At 41.9% G+C, this 15531-nt stretch overlaps 1 protein-coding gene across 4 annotated transcripts in view; it reads right to left on the reverse strand.

Moving 5' to 3' along the window:
- CDKL1 (cyclin dependent kinase like 1) overlaps positions 1-15531 on the reverse strand; it is a 59155-nt gene that overhangs the window by 8874 nt on the left and 34750 nt on the right. For all 4 annotated transcript variants that reach the window (XM_042943155.1, XM_042943153.1, XM_042943154.1 and 1 more), the window contains 3 exons: positions 5101-5173; positions 2605-2695; positions 1800-2000 (listed from right to left, as the gene is read on the reverse strand). In XM_042943155.1, coding sequence (XP_042799089.1) covers positions 1800-2000; positions 2605-2695; positions 5101-5173 — 365 coding nt within the window. The remainder of the gene's footprint in view (positions 1-1799; positions 2001-2604; positions 2696-5100; positions 5174-15531) is intronic.

Here is a 15531-nt window from a genome sequence, read left to right on the forward strand (position 1 = left end):
GGGTACTGGCCTACCACTTAGAACAGTGCAGTCAATAAATATCTGAGGATAAAAGCAAGGGAAAAAGGAAGAGAGGAAGGAAGAAAGAGGGATGAAAGGAGGGAAGGAAGGAGGAGGGGTAGGAGGAGGAAAAGAAGGTAAGAAGGCAAGAAGAAATCATGGAAGATCTTCTAGCTAGAAGGAATTCATTTCCAAATTGGAACCACCTTTTCTTGTTTCATCAAATAGTGATCACTTGGAAATCCCATTTTACTTACTGCTTAGAAAGCATTTACAATATGAATCAATGAAACAAAAGAAGCATTTCTATATTCTGGAGGATAAGGTGAGGCTCATCCTACCCACATTTCAGCCAAATCAGCTAAAATCACCCTTGTGTAAAATTCTAGGGATATTACATGTGAAGAGGAATTTTGTTCCGAGAATACCAGGAGATACTCAGCAGGGTGCCCCTGGGGTACACCCAGGCCCACTTCCCAAAGCAGAGTGAACAACAAAAACCTCCCAATCAGGGACCCAGAAATACTGCTAACCCAGAAACTGGAGTTTCCACCCCAGGGTATCAAGTTGTCTAATTTTACAGATTTGTTTTGGAACTTTACCTCTCATGCAAATCCAAAAACTGTTGTCTTGCCCCATTTTGTACAAGCAGCCAAAACAACTCTCTACTACCTTGCCCCGGATCTCAGTGAACTTCATCATGAGCACACTGCTTGTATCCTAACAACTTTCTTCCATCAGGGTGCTGGAAGTGGAGACACAAGAGGGTGCCCTGAAACAAAGGAAGGCTGAGTACCCCTGGAATCGCTCCAAGGTGCCTTACATACTACTCAAAAAAACCCATCAGCAAATACCTACTGCCTATTATGTGCAGATATTGGTGGAGGAAATCTAGAAATGTAAGACATGATCTCACCCTCAGGTAGCTTACAGTATCTTTGGGGAGATAAAAGTACAAGACAAGACAGGGTGATGGTAGATGCTCCAAGAGTTTAGAGGAGGAAGTTTGCTTTAAATTGGGGAGTCGTAGCAATTCCCTGACTTTTGAAGAAGGCAGTCACTGCTTATAGATCTTTTCATCCATTCCTCTCCAAGTCTCTCTTCTCCTCCCCTTCCCTCCCCCATCCCACCCCAAGAGTAGAGAGAAAGACAACGAAAGTGACACCAGAAGATCCAGCCTTTCTTCCTGACACTTAGAAGGTTTAGAATCTTCTATAGCATCTCAGTGATCCAATCTAGCCTGGCAGGCTAGAGTGAAGGATACCCAAAGAATAAATTACAATAATAAAGAATAAATCCTAATAAATGAAATCCTAATAAATGAAATAAAACACAGTAGCATTCTGTAAACTGTTAGGCCCATACAGAAACATAGCTTTTACTGTTGCTATGATCATTATTCAGAGTTTAACTTGATCCAAACTATGCTGAAGAGAGAAGAACCTTGTGTCCTTTTGAACAATCGGTATGTATTCACTCTAGTTAATTCTTTTTATTAAAAACAAACGTGGACAACTTTTTCCTTTTTTTTTTTTTTTTTTTTTTAAATAATCTGTATGCCCAAGGTGGGCTCAAACTCACAACCCCGAGATCAAGAGTTGCATGCTCTACTGACTGAGTCAGCCAGGCACCCCCAAATGTGCACACCTTTAATGGAATTATTTAAGTGAGGCTTCTAGAGTACCCCTCCTTTGTGACTGTAAAGGGCATCGAATGAGACTGGGAACTTGGCTCCGTCCTGTATTGACACGGGTCAAACTATTCAGTTTCCCAAAAGGCATAACAAAAACACCACTTACCCAAGGTTTTCCTAATCAGATAGAGCTGATCCACATCTGATTTCCCTGGCCACAGAGGCACCCCTGACAGCAGCTCAGCAAAGACACAGCCAACAGCCCACACGTCTACTGGGGGGCCGTACTGGGTGTCCCCCACCAATAGTTCCGGGGAGCGGTACCACCTGGTAGCCACATAGTCTGTGTAGTAGTCACTTGGTCCAGCTGGCCAGTGATGGTACATGGAAAACAGAGAGAGAGCAGTGGAAGATTGGAATCAAAACAGGGAGGGGGAAGCCCTAAGAAATCAAGCTTGTGCCCCATCTTGTGGCTTTTGTAAATCAATGGTTCTCCATACTGGTTGCATATTAAAATCATTAACGTAGTATTTGTTAAATTACTAATGCTTGGGCCCCATCTCAGTTCAGTGAAACCAGAACTCCTGGGGGAGAGCCTGGTGAGTTCTCAGTGTAGTTTTTATAGTTATAGTTAATAGTTCCCCAGATGATTCTAATCTGCAGCCAAAGCTGAAAACCACCACTCTTCTAAAATAGTACTTCTGAGATCACTATTTAAGAAAAAAAAAAAAAAAAAGGTAGAAACCAGGAGAATAACATACTCTTTAATAATAACTACTTTACTGTGGTATAATTTATATAGCATACATTTTTAAGCCACTGTATGTATCTACATGTTTTCAGTAATTGCAGAATTGTAATTTAGGGTATGCTTATGCCCTAAACATATAAGAACTAGATTTTATAGCATCAAGAGCCTTTCTCATGTAAAGAAATCTTTTACAATTATTTAAGAAAATATCAACACTCACTCAAAAGCCGAGCAAATCCAAAGTCACAAAGCTTAATCACTGAATGTTTTGTGATGAGGATATTTTCTGGCTTCACATCTCTATGTATGCACTAGTCACAAAAATCAAAACAAAAACAGATTATCAAGGAGAAACTATAACGTATGGGATAAATAGAACTCATGAATATTTAGCAAATATCTGAAAAATCATTAAAACCTTGTACTGGCTGTTTGGATAATAGGCTACAAAATAGCAGCCTAAAATAAATCTAGTACCATACTCATTATAGCCTGAAACACTCCAAGTTCCTAAAGGACCCAAGAGGAGCAAAAAGGAAGAAAGAAAAAATGAAAATAGGATAGCCAGATAAACAACAAATAAGTTTTCAGTGTAAGTACATCCCATGAAATATTTGGGACATACTTATACTAAAAAGTTAAGACTGTTTCTCTGAAATTCAAATTTAACTGGGTGTCCTATATTTATTCTGGTAAGCCTAGGTGGAAGGGAAAATGTTAAAAGCCTCTGGGTGAGGCCTGCATCAGGGCTGCAGAAGCTGCAAGTTGATACATAAGCAGAATTCACAGTTCAGTTGTTTAGCTGAGAACAGAACACAGTCCGCCTGGTAAACAGGACAAGCCCTGGGCCTGCTGAGATAAGCTGGGGAAGAGAAGGGCGGGAACCAGAGCTTGCCAAGAGACCTCCCTTCCAGCTCTTGGAATTCATCCTGGCAAGATAAACAAGGGTAGACACAGCTTAGCCTCTGGGGAGAGTCGCTAGATGTCAGCTCTGTCCCACACACAAGCGTTCTTAGAGCGACATCCACCCCCACGGGACATAGCCCCCACTCCATAACTTAGACTCAAATCACCTGTGGTTTCCAAACCACAGCTGACATTGTTTAACAGGCTAATGTTAGAAGAAAGTTGAAGAATCTTCACATGATTTTCTTATTAAATAACAATTCTCTTGGCAAAGAACAAATCAACAACCTAATTAAGGATTACATAAAAACAACATTTGGGTCAAAATCCCAATTTCCAATAATCTTCCCTTCTCCCAAGCATTTTCCTCTCTGGAGAAGAATGTTGGATCCTGCTGCAATCTGAGAGACCCTCTTAGCTTACAGCTGAAACCCTGGGGTATTCTTGACTTTCTAGAATTTGGAGAGAGGACAGAGGTTCTTCTTGGGTCTGGCCTAGTTCTCCCTCCAAAGGACCTTCAGGGTGAGAGATCAGTGTGCATGTTTTCCCATGGGTATTTATTATTCTTGAAAATCTGGGGGTGGGGGAGACAATTTCTCAATTATTTTGTTACTATCTATCTGGTTCTCAGCAATTAATGTTTCTGAGATCGCCATTCTTTTCCCACTCGCTTCACATATTACTATAAATGGGTACACCCATGAATATCATGATGACAGATGGTCAGAAGGACTCACAAGCAAGAATGTGTTCCTATTCTGTTCTGGGAATTCTTTTACAAGGTTCTACACCCTCCCCACATCAGTACATGTGGCCGCCCAGAGCTTCAGGGACTCTCCAGGGAAGAGTGGTATGTGTTGTATTCCTCTTTACTGTCTCTGAGTTTCCCCACCAGGGCCTTTAGGAGGTCTCTCTTGCTCCCCCGTCTTAACACCTGCCTTCAGGAAAGTGCTCACCCCCACTTGCAATAAATAGCAGCATAAGGTGTCCACGCTCTCTGGGATACATGCATTTTGATAAGGATTGTAGCCTTCAGCTGAGTGGAGGCTCCACAGGGGGAAGTGCTGGCGACTTCTGTATTTTCTCCTTCCAGAAAGGCAGTTTCAGGAAAAATCATTTAGGACCTCCTAAGGTAGGGGATTCAGCCCACTGGCTAAATTGAGCCTGGCAGTAGATAGGATATGACATATTGCAGTCAAGGTGCCCTGGTGGCCAAAATGAAGCTCAAATATTGGAATCTGGCTTCTGTGTGCAGGGAGGGGGCAGTGCTGTACTGGAGGGAGCAGTCACTTGCCCAGTGCTCGTGGCATCTTACCACCTGGGCGGCAGCCCCCTGTGCCTCTCACGCAGCCTAGTTCTGGCCACGACTCTCAGAGACGTCCGCTGGGCTGCTGTGCTCCAGCGTTGGCATTCTTATCTCACCAACACAGACACCGGCATTTGTGCATGGCGTGTGGGACTCCACCTCCTGCAACTAAACAGGCATGAGCCACCTGGGGCTCCCCTCTCCAGTTTCAGAGCTTTTTGAGGGTGCCAGATCAATGCAGACTCCAGATTCTACTTTAAGCAGTTTCTCACCAATATAAACCTATAACTACTTTCTTAAAATTGTAACAATATATCTTTTATGTAACCTGAACAAGTAAGAATAGCCAGGTTGGAATTTTTAGCCTCTGTTAACCCCAACCAGGCTTCAGAAGATTTGGGTGAAAAATCATATCCACAAAAGTAGGATACAAATTTTGTACAAAGGCTCTATCTCAGCTTAAGGGCAGCCTTCTGATTTTTCAAGGGCGATCATGAGACTTACGTTGTGTTTATGGCAAAAATTTACAGCTTGCAATGTCTGCCAAGTTATACTCTTCACAAGATGTTCTGGTACCCTAATAAAAATAAAGAAGCAACATAAACACATTCTTTAGTGTAGCCATGGAACTCAGCTGAAGGAAGGAAGGAAGGAAGGAAGGAAGGAAGGAAAGGAAGGAAGGAAGGAAAGGAAGGAAAGGAAGGAAGGAAAGGAAGGAAGAAGGAAGGAAGGAAAGGAAGGAAAGAAAGGAAGAAGAAAGGAAGGAAGAAGGAAGGAAGGGAAAGGAAGGAAGAAGAAAGGAAGGAAAAGAAGGAAGGAAAGGAAGGAAGGAAAGAAAGGAAGAAGAAAGGAAGGAAAAGAAGGAAGGAAAGGAAGGAAGGAAGGAAAGGAAGGAAGAAGGAAGGAAGGAAAGAGTAAACTAAGACAGGCTTACGTAGTGACACATACCGTCATCTACCTCACAGAGCAAATCCAAAGTGTAAAGAGCATGTGATCAACACACAGTGGGATTCTAGGGATAGCAAGGTAATAGCAATACTAACATCGACTTCTACAGAAAGGGACCATGAAGACTGAGGGGTTTCCACAAATACTTAGGATCACCTACCTCAAACATCTGTGACACCACTGGAAACCTGCCTGGTAATTTGAGCTCCATTTCTACCAGGAGCTTTTTGTTGATGAAAAGTTAGCTAATACATAGCATAAAAGGTATTGTTGTTTGCTTTTTTCAAGTGGCTTCAAACTGATGCCTTGAGACAGAATTCATCTTTCATGCACGGGCACATGGTTTCTCCAGACTCCCCAGGCAGCATTTTTTTTTTTTTTTTTAAGTAATGAAGATTTTACTGCCAAGAGGGAAGAGGTTTACATTGCACAGCATGTAACAAAAGTGAATAAGTGGTTCTTTCCCACACTGCTTCTCTCTGGCAGCTAGCCGCATCCCACTCCACATCTCTCTGCCCTGTCCTCTATCACCGTCGTCTACACTTGGTGCCACTGCCCCCAGCCTCCCACTTCTTCCCTGACTCTCAGCTTACATAACCAGGGCAACCAGTAGCCCTGTCAGATGCTTCGTGTGAATTAGGAAAAGACTCCTCTTCTGGGAGCCTTTAAAATATATATCGGGCAATGAGTGAAATGACTACAGAGAGAGTACATTTATTTTTAGAGCCTCCCACCCACCATCCGGACTTACTGTTTTTATGAATCAGACGTTAAACAATGGTGTTATGGTCCTCAGCCAGAACTAATAAGTAAACCAGGGAGGAAACTCTCTCTAGTAGTTGTGTTTAGGTGACCAAAACAAGTCACTTCTAGGCTCTGGGATGGGCCACGAGGCCACTGTTGTCACCAGACCAGATGTTCAGGAAATCCTTTCAAGTAGATCAGAGGATGCTTGAACAGAGGATGGGACAATGTGGAGGAAATGAAGAGGCCACCCCCAGGAAGAGCTGGGACATTTCTGGACCAGAACCATGTCCCTGGGATTGAAGTATCTTCTCTCTAAATTCTCTTCCTTGTCCTAGTGCTACACTGGTACAATACCAGGAAAACTCACCTGTTTAGAAAGAAGGCCTAGAAAAATACAACTAAGAAGAGGGCACTTTAGAGAAAATGCTTCCCCCAGCCTCACCTTCTTGTCCAGAAAAAATATGGAGCATACTTTGATTATTTAATGAATTAAATATTAATATAAGGTTATCAGTGCCAGGCCACTTTAGTCTCTAAAAACATTTCCCTAAAGAAATTATGCAAAAGGAGCACTTAAAAGTAAATTATAACAGCATATTTATTAATACTCCTCTAAAGCTGGGCCCATTATTACACAGTCCTCAAACGTCAACACCATCCAGTGGTCATCTTGAGCTAGCTACTCACTTCACTTCATTACTCTGTTTCTTCTCTAAAATGCCAGGGCCTCAGAGTCCATCTCTAAGATCCTTCTTAGCTGATGATGATAGGAGGCAAGTTTTTTACTGCTGAAGAAGGGAGTTACAAAGATAAGAGGGAAATAAATAGAATCCATTCTGTTGTGTTGGGTTGGAATTGGATATACACATAGGTACACAGGGTTCTGTGCCGGAAAGGGCACTATCTTCTGTAGCGTGGTCCAGAGAACTTCTCTGCTTAAGTTAACATTTGAAGTAGTGGTTACGGGAATGAGAAGTGGCCAGATTTGGGCTATATTTTCAAAATAGAATCTTCAGGATTTTCTGAAAGATTGGATAGGAGAGACAGAAAGGAACCAAGGAATGATACCAAGGTTTCAGCTTGACTAGCTGGTCCATGGTGGGGCTCTTTACTGAGGAGAATGCTGAGGGAAGATCTGGTTTGGGGGAGGAAAGGTGAATATATTGAGATGCTTATTGGACAGCAAAAGAAAGCCTCTGGGTTGGCAGTTCTGAATTCACAAGGGAGGTCAGGCTGGAAATATAAATTTGGGGAGTATATGCATATGGATATTTGGAGCCCTAGGGCTAGATGGAAGCCACGGAAGTGAATACAGAAAAGGAAGAGAAGGTCAAAGTCCTGAGGCCCTACAACAGGTGGAGGTCAGAGAGCAGAGAGGGATTCAGCAAGAGACTGGGGTTGAGTATGGGGGAAAATAAGGTGACACTCAGAAAAGCAGTGTCACCAAAGCCAAGTGAAGGGAGTGTTTCAAAGGACTTGTGGATTAAGACAGTAGGTTGAACAAGCCCATCTAATTTCACTCCCTCTCCAAACCTGACTATAGTCACACTGAGAGGTTTCTTCCAAGACCAAAACCTACATGGTCAGAACAGGAGAAGAGATAATAGCAACACATTCTGGAATTTGGAAAGCAGGCGGATGAATGAAAACCGACAGCAGATCCAAGAAAGCCAAAACCTAAGCCAGAAGAGGAGAGAGTGGAAGACCAACCAATTTGTCCCAAAGAATCCTCCAAAGGTGGGGGTGCACCTCCAAGGGTGCAAGACCTGGCAGCCAAGATCCCTCTGGAAGTGGGAGGGGCAGAGGAGTGTGGAAAATCTGTTTTGGAAACAATGAAATCTCTAGATCCCTTCCCCTATTGTATCCCAGTAGGGAGCACTCTTCCCCCAACCTAGTAGAAGGCTGGAGTTTTGTTTTCTGGAGAGTGTAAAATAGAGGATGTTTGGTACAGTTGAGATGGTGGATACTGTTCCCAAAACAGAGGATTAAATGATTATGTACATACTAACTGGTGAATGCTGAGACTCCCCAGGCTTCTCTCCTCACTGGCTCTAACAAAGCTGGCGGCCAGACTTCACACTCCAAGGAAAATACTGGAAGACTTTTATGGAGGAAGCTCAGGAGGAAAGATCTGAAAATTCTGACATTAGGGTTCCCCAGCAAATGAACCAGCCAGATAACCCCACAGTGAAGCCCAGAGCTTCCAATAGCACCCTACTCTTAACCATGGGGATTATCTAATGTCCAAGGAAAGCCTGAAATGAGAAGGGTAGAGATCAAAACAAACAGAAAGAAAACAACTTAAAAGAAACAGAAACCGTGGAGGGTGATGAGAACTTTAAAAAAAGAAAAACAGGGGACCTGGGTGGCTGAGTCAGTTAAGCATCCGACTTCTGCTCAGGTCATGATCTCATGGTTCATGATGAGTTTGAACCCAGTGTCAGGCTCTGTGCTGTCAGCTCAGAGCCTGGAGCCTGCTTCGGATTCTGTGTCTCCTTCTCTCTCTGCCCCTCCCCCGCTCGCACACATGCCCTCTCTCTCTCTCTCTCAAAAATAAATAAAACATTAAAAATTTTTAAAGAAAAGAAAAAGAAAAAAAGAAAAACATTAATAGAGAAAAGGAAAGCTGTTGCATCCACGAAACAAGAAAAAGACACTATAAAAAAAGCAAAAGGACCAATTAGAGTCCAGAATCCAAATAACAGAAGGCCCAGAACAAGAAAATACAGAAAACAAAGGATAGTAAATCAGTAATAAAACAATTCAAATTTTCTTTCTCAGACAAAAGGAGCCCACCAAGTGCCAGCATAAGGTGTGAAAAGCAAGGCCCATGATTTTCATAATGCAGAATTCTGTGAACAAAGAGAGGAAGCTTCTGGAAATAAAAAAAGAAACAGACTTCACAAAGGAGCAGAAAATAGAATGGCAACAGACTTCTTAACACTGGAAGATAGAGGGCACTTCAAAAATGCTTTCAAGGGGAGCCTGGGTGGCTCAGGCAGTTAAGTGTCCGACTCTTGATCTCAGTTCAGGTCATGACCTTGTGAGGTCAGCCCTGCATCAGGCCCTGCGTTGAGCGTGGAAACTGCCTGGGATTCTCTCTCTCCCTCTCTCTCTCCCCCCCCCCTGCTCATACTCTGTCTCAAAAATAAATAAATATTAAAAAAAATTTTTGAAGGACTATTATTTTCTAAAAAAACAAACATACAAATCTATATTCACACAAAATACCAATCAACTGTGTGAAAGAATTTTTAAATTCAAAGGCAAGACTTCAATCTCTTTTTTATTTTTATTATTTTTTTAATGTTTGTTTATTTTTGAGAGAAAGAGACAGAGTGTGAGCAGGAGAAGGGCAGAAAGAGAGAGGGAGACACAAAAAGGGAAGCAGGCTCCAGGCTCTGAGCTGTCAGCACAGAGCCTGACACAGGGCTTGAACTCACATGTGGTGAGACCATGAACCTGAGCCAAAGTTGGACACCCAACTGACTGAGCCACCCAGGTGCCCCCCCACCCCAACTCTCTTTTTTAGACCTCTCATACACTGTTTCTCAGGGAGCCCCTGGAGGAAGCATCCCACCCAAAGAAGTAGACTATAAAAGATTACTTGAAACAGAGAAAACTGGATGCCTGACACACAAGAAGGAAGCAACAGGAATCTCCTGGAGGATAGTTAAGGGAGATGTTCTATGATAACGGCATTCCAGGCATGGAAAACAACTTGTCCAGATTGGAATAGCTGACTCAAGAGCCAGGCATGTTGAGGGTTGTCACCACCATGCCCTCTGCCTTATACCATCTCAAATAAATACGAACATATTTAACAAACAGATGCTTTGGAAGAGTCTACATCCATGTTCAAATTTTGAGTACCAGGCTATACTTTTCTTGTATGCAATTCCATAAACAAAGTCAAGTTATAATAAGAATGGTGTTTGGCAGGCAAAGCATTGGGATGAGGGAAAGTAGGCAGTATGACTACTAGCCTGGGCTAGCTTCTTTGCATCCATCTCCAAATTAGGGGATGCAATTATAAAACAATGCAAGTTATAAAACATATATAATCAGTCCATTTTATCTATTTTTTTTAAAGTTTATTTACTTATTTTGAGAGACAGTGAGAGAGAGAGAGAGAGAGGGAGAGAGAGAGAGAGGGGGAGAGAGAGAGAGAGGGAGAGAGAGAGAGAGGGAGAGGGAGGGAGGGAGGGAGAGAGAGAGAGAGCGAGAGAGAGAGAGAGAGAGCGCACATGCAGGGGATAGGCAGAGAGAGAATCCCAAGCAAGCTCTATGCTAACAGCATGAGGTCATCATGACCTGAGCGGAAATCAAGAGTGGGACGCTTAACCGACTGAGCCACCCAGGTGTCCCTAAAGGTAGGTATGTTTGAATCAGGAGATAGTGCCTGAATACTCTTTAAAAAACGCAGAACTGAACGATGTAGAATACAATCTACTTAAATATGGATATACATAGAAAAATAATTAGAAAACTATTTCTCAACCTGTTAATTTTATTTCTATGTTTCTGTGTTGCTTGAAACATTATTGCAACAAACAATGTATCACTTTTAATCTAAAAATAAAGAGTTTTAGTGTTTTATAAAAGTTGTGGAATTCCATTGCCAGAAACTGAAAACTTGCAGTAATAACCTTCCCCCACCAGATGTTCTTTGAACAAACTCCATCAGAGTCAGAGGCAGAACCAGTGCTAATGGGAAAGAATTATTATGTCTGGCTGCACTTACAGAGGGATAGAAAAATGAGGAGGGAATCCAGAAACTAGTCACTTACCAAACTTTGACCGAGAACAGACAAACAGTTTAAGAATAAGTATATTAAGTTCTTCAGAAGATAAGGAACGGTAATATGTTTGTTTGAGGGCAAATATAAATAACATAAGCACCACACTGGAAATTATAATGGATACATATTTATTTCACTGTAGCAGGATACATGTCTTGTGGCACAAACTTGCTTGTTAGTAGCAACATGAATTTGAATCTTTTCCAAAAGCTTTCCAAAGAAGTACAAGAAGTTACAAACATGATAATGAGGAAATTAATTAGTGTCCATTTCAGATTCAAAGTAGAGACAGGTCTTTTGAGTTTTATTTGTCAGGAATTATTTTTAATGATTAAAATGTAACCACAGTGATACATGCAACATGGGGGAAGTATTTTAAAAAACATAAATAGGGGTGCCTGGGTGGCTCAGTCAGTTGAGCATCTGACTTCAGCTCAGGTCATGATCTCATGGTTTGTGGGTTCGAGCCCCATGTCAGGCTCTCTGCTATCAGCACAGAGCCAGCTTGGGATCCTCTGTCCCCCTCTCTCTCTGCACCTCCCCCACTTGTACTCTCTCTCTCAAAAATAAATAAACATTAAAAAATAAGTAAAATGAAAACTATAACAATCATAATTCAAGGTATCACTATTAAAATATTAAGTGTATTAATTATTTTTCTTTTTTTCTATCTATATATGAATTCTATGAAAAGAAATTATGTATTTTTATTACAGCATTTTTCTTCATTTTGCAATTACTCATGAACATTTTTGTATTTCAGTGTTTGGGTTTTTTTTTTTAACATTTATTTATTTTTGAGAGACAGAGACAGAGTGCAAGTGGGGGAGGGACAGAGACAGAGGGAGACACAGAATACAAAGCAGGTTCCAGGCTCTGAGCTGTCAGCACAGAGCCCAACATGAGGCTCAAACCCATGAACGGTGAGATCATGACCTGAGCTGAAGTCAGACACTCAAACGACTGAGCCACCCAGGCGCCCCTATTTCAATGTATGTTTTATCTATAAGCATGATTCGTAGTGGCCCCACTGTATTTCATTGTAAAGACATACCATAATTTACTTAACCAACCATCTATTATTGGACATTTCAGTTGTTTCCAATGTTTACACTATAAAAAAAATCCTTTAACGGGGCACTTGGCTGGCTCAGGTGGTAAAGACTGCAACTCTTGATCTCAGGGTCGTGAGTTCAAGCCCCACAGTAGGTGTAGAGCTTACTTAAAAAAATTTTTTAATAAAAAAAAACCAGAAAATCCTTTAATAATAAACACTTGTATAACTAAACCTTTGTGCATATACTCAATTATTTTCTTATGAGAAATTATTAGAAGTAGAGTTGCTTGGTCTAAGATTTGTCTCTAAAGCTGTTAATACACAATGCGGCAAACTGCCCTCTGGACAGGCTGCTCCAGCAGTGTACTGATCATTTCCTTTCACAATATTAGGTTTTAGAATTTTATTTATTTTTTTAGGTAGGCGCCACGCCCAAAGTGGGACTTGAACTCGCTACCCTGCGATCAAGAGTCACATGCTCTACCAACTAAGCGAGCCAGGCTCCCCAGATTTTAGAAGTTTTAGTCAAAGTAACTATCTTAAAGTGAAAAATAATCAAAACACTGTTATTATTACCCTTCTTCAAAATCATTTTGTAAGTATCAGTTTATTGGTCTGCTAACTTGGTCATCCCACAACAAGTATTAGGGATATACCAAGTGCCAAGAATTAAGGTACAAGATACTGGGGATACACAGGGGAGGAAGGCACAGCTCTTGCCCTTGAAGATTTTTACAATTTACTGTGCAAATGGAGTCTGTAATAGAAATAATCCCAGAAGATACTATGGATACCGGAGAAAGGAACTCCTGACTCTTCTCACCGTCAGCTAAAATAGTTGCCACACAGGAGGTCATATTTGAGCCTTATCTGAAGGACAGGCAGGGGTGTGTAGGCAGAGTAGAGAAGGTAGGGCAATGCAGACTGAGAAAGCAACTGTCCTACTGAACGAGGCTCAGAATGGAAATGATTCCATGGGGCAGTGTCACGGTTTATGTGGCAATCTGGGGAGAAATGGGGCTGTGAAACCTGGTGTCCCGTGCTAGGACCACATCAGTAAGCTTTGGGGAGCTATTACAGGGTTTTATAAAGAGGACTGGTAAGATCCGCTTTGTATTTCAGAAATCTGTACTTAGAAATACAAAATGGTGATCACGGGACATTCTGGAGTGAGTGTACAAACCGAAGGAGGACCCCACCTGACACCAGGAAAACACCTGCATTCTCATGCTATCCTTTGTTGATATTATCCAACAGATTAAACATGATGTTGAAGGAGACCTGCGGTCTTCTGACCTCTAGGGTATTAGATCAACAATTCATAGCACTTTAGACCTGAGAGTCCCCTTAAACTTCACCTGGTCCTAAACTCTCATTTTCACAGGTGAGAACACCTGGAAGCAACTTGCCAAAGGTCACACATGTGATGTTGACCCACTTTTACGGGGGATGTACTTATAAAGTGTTATTTTATAATATGAGATTTCTAAGTTGAAAAACAAAAGGTTTCCTATGAATTTCAAAATCTTTGGTTGATGCAGTTTAACGACATTTACTCCTTAATGATGACAAGCAAAAATTTGAAATAGCATTTAAAATAGATTGGAGAATTGTCAACTATTCAGTATAATGGAAAGTAACTTCTATTTTTAAAAACAAAAAAAATCCTTAAACTTCAAAATAAATGAATATAATTTGGTTTAGAACAAATCTTATTTTTCAAGTTTGCTCATTTATCAGCATTCCTTCGGTCAATCTTCTATTTAACAAACCACAGCACATCATCATTTGGAAATGTTGTTTGTACTTAACCTCACATGTATCTACTGGTCCTTCCCTTACCCACCTCCATATTAAAGCACTTTCTATTTCCTGGAACATACATAACATATTTTCGCCAGTGGAGTTAAAAAAAAAATCTGCTTCCAAACTCTAATAGCTCCTTGTCCTGTCCTTTTTTCTTCTGCTCAAACTATATGCCAAAAAAGAATTGACTCCCAACTGCTTTCAGCCCCCCACTGATCAGTGTTTCCAAATGACTCAACCTAACATGATTCATCAAGCTCCCTGCAACATCTCCCTAGCAGCACATAGCCAGGAGTAATTTATACTAATAGGTTTAACTGAAATGTCAGTTGCAAGCTATCAAAAGAGCAAATATCAACATACTAACAGTTTTCCTCCCTTGAACACATAATTTCTCTGTATCAATGACTTTCTGAAGAGAAGTGTCTGTTCTCTGGGCTCTCTCTGGCTGTGTAAATTAACACGAAAAGCCTATGCCATGGTCACTCACAAACCACAAGCTGCTTTAATCCTATTTGTTTGGATATCACGGCTGATCACATAACTACCACCACGTGGCAAAGAGCAAACACTTGGCCGGAGTTTGAAAGCATTGTTGAGAGCCACAGGCTCCAGTCACGGGGTGTGATTGTGAGCAGGGATGGGGCACCAGTCCACCATTCTGATACACGAGGCCACTCTGCATATTGTCCTCAGCCAAAGCTGGGCTCCCAGGAGCACAGCAAAAGGAGGGGATGGGCTATCCTTCCCTGCTCACATGTTTTAAGTCTTCTCACTATTCAACTCAAAGGCCACCTCCTCCAGGAAGTCTTCTTGGATCCACATTGAATCCTATCCTCCAGGTCTGCTAAACATTCTACCCTCTCCATCTGGCCACAGTGATTAGCCTCCAGGATAGCTCCATCACTTGAACTGAAGCAGAGTCTTCCAATGACTTTATATGCAGATGCTACCTTCTTCTAGAACTTTCTTTCCTCTAGAATAGCTACATAGGTTGATAAAAGCCCGTGGCAATGCTTCCTATTTTGTATTTTCCCCTTCTATCGCATACCATTGACACATACTCTCCCAAAGCCACCTTATAAGACTCCTCTGCAAGGCAGAGTGAAGCCACCACAGAGAAGAGTTGGGAGAGAGAGAAAATGCACCACTGATGGTGCTTTAAGCATCCAGTTGAGGAGTGGGTGGGTGCCCAAGTCCAGCATGCACTCTGCTTACTCTGGCAAGAGGCTACTGTCAACCAGAGGAAGGGACACACACACTTTTTTGTGTGTTTTTTTTCCTTTTTTCAAACAAAAGCTCTGTCTGCTCACCAAGCCTTCCTGTAATGCACACAAAGCAGCTGGCCATGACAAAAAGGGGTGTGTGATAAGGTCACCAGAGCCCCCAAGTCATGCCATCCTTCCCGGCCACAGCCACCCCAACATTCCTTTTTCACCTACACTTGCCTTAAGTGGGTTCTTGCCACCTGTAACCAAAGAATTCCTAACCAAGACAGCAGACCAGACTCCCAGATCGCTTCAGCTGAAGTGTTACGTTTGTTTTCGCCTTAAGCCTCCTATTGGCCATCGTCTT

This window comes from Panthera leo, chromosome B3 (assembly GCF_018350215.1).
Source record: "Panthera leo isolate Ple1 chromosome B3, P.leo_Ple1_pat1.1, whole genome shotgun sequence".
Taxonomy (NCBI): domain Eukaryota; kingdom Metazoa; phylum Chordata; class Mammalia; order Carnivora; family Felidae; genus Panthera; species Panthera leo.